This window comes from Talpa occidentalis, unplaced genomic scaffold (assembly GCF_014898055.3).
Source record: "Talpa occidentalis isolate TD23 unplaced genomic scaffold, MPIMG_talOcc4v2.1 talOcc4.9, whole genome shotgun sequence".
In the NCBI taxonomy this organism is placed as follows: domain Eukaryota; kingdom Metazoa; phylum Chordata; class Mammalia; order Eulipotyphla; family Talpidae; genus Talpa; species Talpa occidentalis.
The window spans coordinates 34612486-34624583 of NW_023605305.1; the positions used below are offsets into that span (position 1 = coordinate 34612486).

Here is a 12098-nt window from a genome sequence, read left to right on the forward strand (position 1 = left end):
GGGGGGCGGGCCGGGGGCGGGGCGACGGCGCGCGGGGGCGGGCCGGGGGCGGGCCGGGGCGGGGCGGCGGCGCGGGGGGCGGGCCGGGGGCGGGCGGCGGCGCGGGCCGGGCTGGAGGGCGCGCGGAGCGAAGGGCGGCGGCGCTGACGGCTCGTGCTCGGCCCGGGCTCCGGATCCGCTGTGTCCCCGGCTGCCGGCCCGCGCGGCGCGCCCCCCGGACCCGCGCTCGGCCCCGCGGAGGAGCGGCCATGCCGCCGCGGCGCAGCATCGTGGAGGTGAAGGTGCTGGACGTGCAGAAGCGGCGGGTGCCCAACAAGCATTATGTGAGTGCGCGCGGCCCACGCCCCCTCGCGCCGGGCCCGGCCGGGGGCGACCCGCAGCCCCCAAGCTCGGAAAACTTCTGCCCTCGGCGCTCGCTGCCCCCACCCCCTCCTCTCGGCCCTCGGCCTGGCTGCTGCGCGGCGCGGGTCTCCCGGCTCCTCCCCTCTCCCCTCCCCCCTCCCGGCCCCCTCTGCTCCTCCTCCAGTCCTCGCGCCTCGCACCCACCCGGCTCCTCGCGGCCGCTGCTGCCCCCCACTCTCGTCCTGCCCATCCGTGGACAAGCCTGTCCCCAGCCGGTGTTGGTGACAGGGACAGGAGGAGGGAGGGAAAGCAGCGCCCGCAGGCCGCCCGCCCCGTCCGGTCCTGCCCTGCCGTCCAGGGCGCTCGGCCTCGGTGCCCAGCCACAGGTAGCCCCCTGGAGGGATCGCCCGCCGAGCTCCGCCTCGTCCTCCTGGAGAAACCGGCCTGAGCGTTAGGGGAGCTCTCCCAGCACCGATGCTTTGAGTATACCTGCGCCTTGAAAGGGTTAAAAATCGCCCCTGCCCCTTAAAAGGGTTAAAATAGCCCCTGCTCCCCCTCACCCCAGTAACTTCTGCGTCAGAATGTACCGAAGTTTTCTCCAGGTGTCTCTCTCTGTAAACTAGTGATCTGGTTTCCAGTTGGCGAGGACTTGAGAAATGGGCCAGTAGCGTCAAAGATGGGAAGGCTGAGGCTCAGCAAGGCTGCAAGCTATAGAATGGGGAGGCGCTTTCAGGTTTTCGGGCCTCTGGAAGGTGTTGGGGCCCCAAGGGGCACGTCGGTGGGGAGTGGTTTCCACAGCAGCTTGGGCGCCAAATCTGCAGGTTCCAGGGGCCCTAGGACCATTTCAGAGGTTTTGGTGGAGAGATATTGGGGCGGTGGGAGGCTGGGCCCAGGTGAGGCCTTGGGGAGGCCTGGCTACCAGAGAAGGGGCTGTGGTGTCTCTGGTGGTGAGAAGGGGGCAGTGGCAGCTGTGAGCTGCTGCGGGAGAAGTTAACCAGGAAGGGAAAAAAGAGCAAGAGGGAGGGAGAAAATCCTAACAAAGAAGTGTAGAACAATGAATAGCAAAGGGCGTTGGCTGGCTAAATTCGGCTCCTTGGCCTCCCTGCAAAAGTCATCTTTGGATCTTTTTTCACAAGAGCCACATTCTTCTAAAGCAGATCTCTATGCCCTCCATGAGTAACCTCTAAAATTCTGAAAGGAGATAGCTGGGCATCCAGTCTGCACTCAGAGAAAAAGGGTGTGCTGTGTGAGTCTGTATTGTTATTGGCTGGGCAGCCAGTTATTCAGCCCTTTGCCAGGAGGTGGGAAGCTATTTCCTGGACCTGTGGCATCTTTAAATAGAGTGAAGTTTCCCTTGATTCCAGGGCTGAGCTAAATTGTCTTTTTTTCTTCCCCCCCTTTTTTCTGCCAACTGTTTCAAATGCTGCCAAATCTTGGTTTCTTGTTTGAGCCTGTTGAGGGTGAACCTGAGTAGCCTCTTTGCTATGAAGACAGTTTTCACCAACATGGCAATGGGAGGAAGTGTGAAATTCCCCAGGCTCTCTCCTACCAGACCTGTGAGCTGGCAGACAGCAGGCTGGACACCGCTGTCTAACCTGGGCATCATCGTCCAAGTGCTCTCTCCTTTCTCTCCCATCACAGCATTTCAGGAAGAAGTTCTTAAATCCATTTGACAGATGAGAAAACTAAAGCTCAGGAAGGTGAGGCGGTGCACCTGAGGTCACAGTCAAGGGCAGAGCAGGGATATAAATCCAAGTCTGTTGGAGCCCAGGAAGTGGTGTATCCCAAACCAAACACCTTCCCAAAGGCCACACCCTTCATTTTTCCTAAGCAAGGTTCCCTTTAAAAAAAATGAGAAATCTGCCATTTGTGATCTGAGACTTTTCATTCTTTGCTCACTTAGATGCCTCACTGCCAACTCTAGTGATTCTGCATCTTTGAGGGGCATGTTACTCTTTCCACCCCCAATTTGGGAGCCCCTTGACTTGATTCTAAATGTTACAACACTGGTTTGGATGCAGATCTTGAGCTTCCCACTTGCTGCATGTGTCACCTTCCGAGCCTGCATTTTCTCTTCTGTAAAGTGAGAATGAGGTTCCCACTTCCTGGAGGAGACTTGGTGTTCCATAACCTTCCATGCCTGCCTCCCTGCCCCGTGGTGTCCACGTCACTCTGATTGGGAACATGAGGAGGGATTTCACCAACAACTTGTTTTTGTACTTTATAATTTAGTCACTTTTATGATTCAAGGGGCCCCCCTCCCTGTAACCAGCCACGTGGTTTTATCAGATGAAGAGAGACTGTGGTTTGAACTGAAGCCTGTTGAACTGAAATCTATAGGTACCGAGTAAAGTTAGTGCCAGAATGGCAGCCACCCACACCCCATTCCTGTTCATACGCCATACTCACCCTTGCCACTCTGGAAGGAATGGGCATGGAAACAGCTGTTAGCATGGGCCTGGATTTCATCTCATTGGGCATCATCCTTTCTGAACCAAATCCAGCCACCCTGGGAGGATAACATGAACAGAGGAGTTGGACAGTTCCTGGTTCTGCCACGATCTGCTGTGTGACCGTGGACTAGTTGATTTACCTCTCTGAACTCTGAGCTCCACCATCTATAATCCGTACATTTTAAACCCTGCTGCTTCCCTCTAAAGTAGAATTTAACTGTTGACATTTGGGCAGATCATTCTTTGTTGGGCGGAGGGGTTGTCCTGCACATTATAGAATGTTTAGCAGCATCTCTGGCCTCTGTCCACTAGATGCTAGTAGAATCCCCAATTATGACAACCAACCATGGAGGGGCAAAATGGCTCTTTCCCCAAACCCTGAACCCACCCAGTATATTAGAATGTGCACATGTTATGGGGTGTTCTGGTCACCATGCCCCTCATTCTCATTCTCCACCACCCTCCCCACCTGGACCACCACCAGCTCATCTCTCAGTTGCCTTGGAGGGAACAGGTCACAAGTACTTTAGATGTCATTGGAGAATTGCATCTGGAACTTTAGGGCTGGGCCACCTGTTCTACCTGCAGTGGCATCTTTTTCATGATCAGGGAAGCAGCCTTTCAGGTACTACCCCAGCCTCCTTCACCTGTGGGCAGATATCCTCTGTGGGCCCAGGGACAGAGCCACAGGCCAGTCTGGAGAATGCAGGGGCAAAAGCCCCCAGAGCTTCTGAAATCCCCAAGGTGGATTGAGATTATCATTGGTGATAATATCAACCATATTATAACTTGGAGAGGGACCCACCACCTTCTGTTGGAGGTAGGAAAGTGAAGTCTTCGGAGGCTGCAACCTTTCTCTGCCTATGCCAGGGCTTTCTGGATGAATAGGAAGGTTAGAACTCATGTGTGACTCCCCCACCCCCAGGGAGACCCTTTCCAGCTATGTTATCCTCAGAGCTGAAGAGAGGAAGAAGTGCTCTCTATAGATTCTGGGGGTTTTATTTGGATTATTCCATTTCCTGCACTGGAGAGGGATGTGTAAAAGCTTTGGGCTTGGGACTGCGATTCTGTTAGCAGGATCCAGGAGATATTGCCTTGCTCTTGAGATCTTTGGATACTAAGGGAACAAAATGGTGGTGGTAATAGTTAGAGCAGCAGTAATCCTAATAGCTGATATTTGATCAGTTGTGGGCCAGGCACTGATTAAGGCCTTTGTATTAGTCATCACAGCAACCCTAAAAATAACCCTGTATAAAATCATTATACAGATATGTATAATAATAAAAAACCTATCTACCACCCAGCTCTGCCAGATGTTTCCATTTTACCACATTCATTTAAATCTTTTTTTTTTAGAAATAAGATATTGCATATGCAAAGCCTCTTCTATGCCCTCCTAATACCTACCCCCCAAAGAAACAGCATACATTTGATATTTATCATTCCCATGCACTTTTTTTTTTTTAAGATTTATTTATTTATGTATACCAGAGCTGGGGTACAGGCCAGAAGTGTGGGGGGTGAGAAGATTCACCCGAGATAGAGTCAGGGAACAGAACAGGCAGATTGACCAAAGTACACTGCTGAAGGGAGCAGTGAGCGAGTCAGGAGAGGTCTGCTGCACCATGTAGGTTGCTCCCTGCATGGCCAGGGATCGAACTTGTGCAGCAGAGGCAGCAGATTGCTTCATAGGTTGCATCCTAACCCTTTGTGCCACCAGAGAGGCCCTCCCATGCACATTTTAAAAACACACTAGTAGATGTTTTCTTCTTTAACAGCTTTATTGAAATGTAATACATGTGCCATAAAGTTCACCCCTTGTTAAGTATATGATTTGCTGACCATTTTAGTAAATGTATTCAGTTGTGTAACCATCATCACAATACAGTTTTTTTTTTTTTTGGTTTTTTTTTTTTAAGATTTATTTATACATGCACTGGGTACAGTCAGAAACGCGGGAGGGTGAGAGAATTCACCAGAGCCAGAGCGGGGAGCAGAGCAGGCAGAAGGACCGAAGTAAACTGCTGAGGGGAGCAGCGGGCGGCAGGAGAGGTCTGCGCGCCATGTGGGACCGTCCTCCGGGGGCCGGGGAGCAGCCGGGGATCTAACTGTCGCTGCAGAGGCTGCGGGCACAGCGCTCAACCGCTGTGCCACCGGGGAGGCCCCACAATACAGTTTTATAACATGTCCAATCCCCGCCAAAGACCCCTTGCCCCTGTTTACAATTAGTCTCCTTCCCACCCCAGCCCCAAACGCCTTTTAATGTTTTAACTTTTTAACAGTCCCCCAAAATCTTGTATGGAATGTTTTAAAACTATATAAAAACATCACTCATGTGAGATCTCTGCTGATAAAAATCCAGTTCATTTTAACTGCTGTTTTATATTCCATTTATGAATATACCCCTGTTGATTTGAGCTCCTAGAAGGGCCTTTAGGATGTTGCCAGCAAGAAAACTGCATAGCTGCTCCTTGCACATATTCCAGAGGTAGGACTGCTGGTTCTGGGGATTTGTGTAACACACCTTGTTATTTACATTCCCGAGAGCCATGTCTGAGGGTCCCTTTGCTCCATGTTCTTGCTCATACTCTGAATTGTCAGACTTTTTAGTTTTTCCCAGTCAAGTGGGTATAAGATAGTATCTCATGGTGGTGTGTATTTGCATTTCCCTGCTCACTACTGAGGTGGAGCATCTTTTTACATCTTACCAGTCATTTGAGTTTCCTCTTCTGTGAATTGCCTGTTTTATCCTTTGCCCTCTTTTCGGGATTGAGCTGTCTTCTAATGTGTATGATTTAATTATACTCAGGATCCTAATCCTTCAGGTGGTTACATTAGCATTCCCATTTTACCCTTGAAACTGGAGGCTCAGAGAGGTGGAGGCATGTGCCTGAGGTCACACAGCAGGAGTGGTGGCCTGGGAATTGAGCTAGATGTTTGTGTATCTGGGAGAGGTGGCAGCCTTGGGATTCCCACCCATGAGCCAAGTGACCTCAAGTGGGTTCACTTAGGTTTCTGGGTGCCTGTTTCTCCATCCTTTATCTTACCTTTACTCAGCCTAGATGGATGACACACAGCCCACCCCCAACCCTTTAGTCATCTGTTGCAGGAAAACCCTGGAGTGATGAGCCACACACCCTGTGTTCCTCCTTCTGCCAGACTCAAGAGCCCAGGCTTCACTGTTCCGAGCAGCTGAGTTTTGCAGAGCAGATTTGGTGTTACTGCTGTCTTGTTTCAGTCTCTAGGAGGCTTCTGGCTGGTGAGCTCAGTGCTCTGGAGCAAACCGCGAACTTGAATTTGTGGAAAGAACTTGGTGTGTCAGAGACAAACATATGTAGGGTCAAGTCCTGCGTGGCCTTGGGTGACTTTCTCAGTCCCAGTCTTCGTTTCTACATCTACAAAATGAGCACACCAGTCCCCTAGTAACATCATTTCCTTATAGCTTGGATGAGAAAAACCTTGAAGGAAATGTTGTTGTTGAAGGATCTGCTTCATCACAGGATGTTTCACTTTTAAGTTGAGGTTCCCAAAATCCTGCCCAAGATGTTAAGTGAGAACTTACCCAAAATGTCTTCCTTCTTGTGCCTTTTAATGAAATTTACTCCCCCCTCACTTCTTCCTTCCTGCTAGGGGGATAAATCCAGCATCTAGGGCAGTCCTTGCAGACCCACTGTTGCCTTCAGAATGAAGAGACTGGGTTTGAGCCCTCTCCTCTTCCCACACTCCTGGCCTGGTAGACGAGCTTGCTGAGGGTCTGAGTAAACTGGGATTGTTACCATTCCTGCCTATAAGTAGAGGGTGATTGTGAAGGTAAACTTGTGTCCCATAAGACCTAGCCTGGGGCCTCCCCGGTGGCGCAGCGGTTGAGCGCTGGGTTGCGAAGCTGCGCGCGGCCTCTGCGGCGCCGGTTCGATCCCCGGCTGCTCCCCGGCCACCGGAGGAGGGTCCCACATGGCGCGCAGACCTCTCCTGCCGCCCGCTGCTCCCCTCAGCAGTGTACTTCGGTCCTTCTGCCTGCTCTGCTCCCCGCTCTGGCTCTGGTGAATTCTCTCGCCCTCCCGTGCTTCTGACTGTACCCAGTGCATGTATAAACAAAACAAACAAACAAACCAGCAAACAAATAAATAAAGCATGCCTCTATAAAAAAAAAAAAAAAAAAAAAAAAAAGACCTAGCCTGGTGTTCCTGGTAAAAGGCAGTCCCACTCTATGGGAGTCGTGAAAAGCAACATGAACAATGATAACAGAGCCAAATTTCTGGCTCTTTCCTGCCACCCTGAGGTCAGGCGATGTGTTTTCCGTTCGTGTCACTCCAGCTTTTAATGGGGTGCCTGCCCCAGCTGGAACCATGTTGCTGGGATCCACATAGGTTCTTGGCCTGCACCCTATCTGTGTCACACAGAGGTAGCGGCCTGCCCCCCACCACATAGGCCCCTTAGGCGGATTTTTAGAAAAAGACTGTTGCTTTCTTCTGATTGAAGAACATTGGACCTCACCAGCAGTGATGGGCCCCCTGTTCCCTATGGCCCACGATGCCAGGAGCCTCTCCTGCTGGCACATCCACACTCAGAGAAATCATTGTCTGCTTCCCTTTACACATGGGCTGCTGCAGTTGTCTGGACAGCACAGAGGCAGATTGCCTTATCTTCAGATTATTGAAATGTCACTTTATCTCAGTCATTGAATCTGTATACCCTTCTGTGCTTCTAGGAAGCAGAGAAAGAAAAACAGACAACCTGGGTTCAAATCCCTGCCCTGCATTCCACCAGCTATGTGACTTAGACAAATTACTTATCCTCTCTGCTCCTCAGTTTACTCATCTGTCAAATGGGGATAATGAGAGATCCACCTTCACACGGTAAAGTGAAGAGTCAGTGGGCCTTCCCTGTCCTAAGATCTTGGCACTGTGAGTTACAGTAGGAGTGCACATGTGCTCCTACATGGAGTGGTTCTGGAGAAGTCCTTGGCCTTCTCCAAGTGGTGAAAGGAGAAGGGACTAGGTGTGCTTTCACCATGGGGAAGCAAACAGGCAGGACGCTACTGCCTGCCTTGTGATATCATTTACAACTGTAAAAAGTTGGTCAGGCTTAAACACCCACCAGTTGTGAGACTAAATCGTCCTACATCCACAGGATAGAACATCATCAAGACAGCTCAAATCAAGAGGGTCTTCTGTCCTGGGAATATTAAATAGTAATGCTGATTGCAAAACAACGTGCTCAGGCTGATTCCCACCTGATTACAAATGAAGGGTGAAAATGTGTATGTAAGCACAGAAATGTAGCTGAGCAAATAGATGCCACTTTTTTCTTTTTGCTCATGTGTGCTTTTTTCTGTTTTCCAAATATTCTGCAGCGAACACACATTCCTATTTTTAGTAAAAATAAAAAACAGCAAATGCTCATTTTTATAAAGAAGCAGTGCCAAGCTGTGGCAGCTCCAGCTAGGTCCCCACATCCTGCCACCCTGAGATTCCTCACCCTCTCTGAGGGCCTGTCCTCCCCACCCCAGGTGGACGCCAACCTCCAGGACGCTTTCCAGGCTCACATCCCAGCAGGAGGTCTCTAGATGTGGCTTTGCAGTCTGCAAGCCCAAGCAGTGGAAAAAGATGAGTTTAAAATACTGTGTGGGGAGGCCTGAGCAGATGCTTTTCTAGTTAAAATGCTCCTCACTCAGCAGGGCCAGGCCTTCCCAGAGTGCTGGCAGCCAGGCAGGGTGGAAAGAATTGTGGGCCAGAGTTTGATGGTCTGGCCCAAGGTCACAGGGGCACCAGAAAGGTTGTTCAGGTCAGAGGTGTACCCCCTCCCTTCCCTGCTTATCTTATGTATCTGCTTGGCACCCACTCAGAGGTACCTGGGAAGGCACTGCCAAGGAAGGACAAGTGGGACCACAGCATTCCTCACGCTCCTCTTCTAGCATGCTCTGCCTGATTGCTAGGGTGCATGCTCTCTCCTTGGAGAAGCATCTGCAAGAGGGAGAATGGGCTTGGTGCGCATGACTCAGTTATCTTCTCCCCATTGGAGCTGAAGGCCAGCTGTGGGTCGCTGCAGCCATGGGAAGGGGGTCCATGTGTGAGCGTTTTATCAGTTCAGTGGGTGCACATAGCAAGTTGCAGGCCCCCACCCTTGGCTAAAGGAAAGGACAGCGCTTATTAAGGAGCCGGCGTCACTAGAGGGGTGAGCACATGGCTTCTGCAGTCAGAGATGGGTTCCAGTCTGGTTCTTCCATTCGCTCGTCGTTGGCCCTGAGCCTTCCCCTCTGGAAAGTAGGTGACTTTGGAGAAGAGAATAAATGAGCTTTTGTGCAGAAAGCCAGAGAAGGGTGGCTGCTGGGACATTTGTCCTGGGAGCTTCCTGGCCTGGGGTGCTGCCCACACACTGGGCCTCGTGGTCTCTTTCCCAGATTCCTTGTCAGTGGGGTTAGCTGGACTCCGGGTGGAGCAGGCGTCCCTGCTGACTAGCCAATAAGATAGACTCAGGAGGCTCGGCATCTCCCACAGTGGACCAGGAGTCAGGGACTGGTGTGGCTCACTCCTCGGAAACACTGTCCTCCCAGGAGCCCAGCTTTGCCATCATTCTGCCACCCAGTTCTTCAGACTATAGGGCTTTCTCTCCCTGTACTTGCTGGCCCCTATGCAAGCCCTAGACCTTCTCCAAGCGGCAAAGAGAGAAGGGACTAGGGGTACTTCTGTCATGGGTAAGTGAGCAGGCAGGACACTACCCCCCGTTTTGCAGGCCCATCTGCAGACCATCCCAGGGCTGAGTTGGTTGCCAGAGTTAGCAACTGAAAATATAGGGTACCCAGTTAAGTCTGAATTTCAGATAAACATGTAATATTTGGGGCCTACCTAGACTAAGAAGTTACTCATCGTTTATTTGAAATTCAAATTTTACTGGTTATGTCTGGAGAAAATGCCAGAACCACCGCTTTCAAAAAAAGTGACAACCACAGAGCCTTCCTACTTTGTAATATTGACAGTGTTTCTTGAGAATTCAATGAACAAATCTAGGTCCTTCCAGAGGCCAGGCACTTTTAAGGGCAGGGATAATATACAGCACACCAGGATTTCAGACCTCAGAGAGCTCGGTGTCCCAAGAGAGACAGGTAGACAGGGCCATTTTGGACTAGTCTGGAAGTTGATAGGTGGCCAGAGGCTGTGCCCTTAGGTTCTGGGGAAGTTGGACTTAGAGAAGATAGCACAGTGGAGGTGACCCCCAGGCCGATCACAAAGCATGGGAGGGATATTGCCAAGTGGAGATGGGTAAAGGGATTTTAGGCAGAGGGAACAGGAGGGCAGGGAAGTGGAAACTCTGGCATGTGGCTTATCTGAAAAAAGCAGGAAAGATTTGAGTGATGGAGATGAAGCTTGGCAGATAGGTAGGGCCCAGATGATTTGGGGGCTTCTGCCTGGGCCAGGAACCACAAGTGAATAGAAGTCATGTGTCCCGGGCCTCCCCGGTGGCGCAGCGGTTGAGCGCTGGGTTGCGAAACTGCCCGCAGTGTCTGCAGCGCCGGTTCCATCCCCGGCTGCTCCCCGGCCACCGGAGGAGGGTCCCACATGGCGCGCAGACCTCTCCTGCCGCCCGCTGCTCCCCTCAGCAGTGTACTTCGGTCCTTCTGCCTGCTCTGCTCCCCGCTCTGGCTCTGGTGAATTCTCTCACCCTCCCGTGCTTCTGACTGTACCCAGTGCTTGTATAAATAAATAAATCTTAAAAAAAAAAAAAAAAGAACTTAGCTATTAAAAAAAAAAAATGTCATGTATCCCATACTCAGGAAGGTTAAAGCCCCAGGCTTCTGGGGCAGGGGTGTCCAGGGTGGCAGTCACCATTGCAGTTAGGAGGAGCCTGTATTCAAGGGCACGCCCCTGGCATGGTGGTGGTAGGAAGGCCTTTCCAGGCAAATGGAGTGCACAGAACATAGACTAACGTGAGAGACTGGGGGAGACCCCTGTCCACAAGAAGGGTTCTGTGGGACCAGGGAAGATGAAGTTAGGGAGGGGGGTAGTATTCGAGGGACCGTAAGCCAGTAGTATTTCTAAAATTTGGGAGAGATTCAGCAGCTTTGTGAGCTGAGGAGTGTTGGTCAGGATTCTTGGGTTGCAAGTGAGAGAAACCACCCTGGCTAAATTAAGCCCCCAAGAATGGATCAGAAAGATGGCTCTAGCAGAACAAAGGGGAAAGTGCCACACTCAGTCATGGAAAGGACCTGGACAGCTGGAACCATACAGCAGGAGGGCATCAGGGCACAGCCAGAGGCAAGCAGCTGCCCGTCCCTTGGTCCTTTGGGCCCCTCAAGAGCCCAGTTTCCCAATGAGAAATATGGCCCATCCAGGTCACCTGACCATCCTTTGACCAGGCCTGGACAGTCCGACTGGAATTGCAAGTAGTGGGAGAGACCTTTGTTCTTGGATGCTCAGGGTGCTCTTGCTGAGAGTAAAGGGCACAGAGCCTGGGCAGTGAGGACCATCAATGTCTGTTCCTAGGTATTAGCCCAGTTCACTAATATGGAAACTGAGGCTTGGAAAGAGGTACTTTGCCCAGGATCACAGATGTCTCTCCTGCCTAATGTTGACTATAAATAGGCTTCAGTCAACTCACCCACACCCCACCCCAGACTAGAAGGGAAATGGTGCCTTTAAGCACATAAGGATAATATTTTCTATTTTGCTTAATTAAGCAGAATTGCTTGGACTCCTCCCCTGCCCACTGTACTGGCAAAGAAAGCTAGAAACCCGTGTGGTGGCGTCACCATTTCCTCCTCCCCAGCCAAGGTGTGAATCAGCAGCCTGTGGCTTTGGGCCACCCTTGGCTGCCAGTCAGTTGCACAGATGTGGGTTTATTGTCTATCCTGGGCCAAGGCTGGCCCTGAGCCGCAGAGAGGCTGGGATGACCATGCAGCCTGTGTCCTCACAGAGGTCACCATCTGCTTGAAAGGCTTCTCCACGTCATAAGGGCTGTGACTGGATCCTGACTTGGGACTTTGTGGACAGAGAAGGGTTCTGACGTTTGGGCTGTCCATTCCCTGCTGGGACAGAGAGGTGCCTCTGAGCAGGGTTAAAGGAGATGGGTGTTCTGAGGCAGGAAAGGCCAATTAGCAGAAAGGTTCTTAATGTGCTAGAATTCAAGAGGTCCTTGAACTTGGAGGGGAGGAAAGTGCATCTTTAGTTCCGCTAACGTTTAGTAGTAATTGAGCATTGCCTTCCGTTATGAATGCAGGCAGTGACCCTGAGTGATATTAGGGGTACCCATGGTAGTCACCAGTAGAAGTTCACTGGTCGGTTCCTGTTACTTTCAGTTGTTGCTTGA

At 51.4% G+C, this 12098-nt stretch overlaps 1 protein-coding gene across 1 annotated transcript in view; it reads left to right on the plus strand.

Moving 5' to 3' along the window:
• The first annotated feature begins 219 nt into the window (after nt 1-219).
• SH3PXD2B (SH3 and PX domains 2B) overlaps nt 220-12098 on the plus strand; it is a 106839-nt gene continuing 94960 nt past the window's right edge. Inside the window, exon 1 of the mRNA XM_037500256.2 lies at nt 220-323. Within this exon, the coding sequence (XP_037356153.1) occupies nt 249-323 (75 nt within the window). The 5' untranslated portion in view covers nt 220-248. The remainder of the gene's footprint in view (nt 324-12098) is intronic.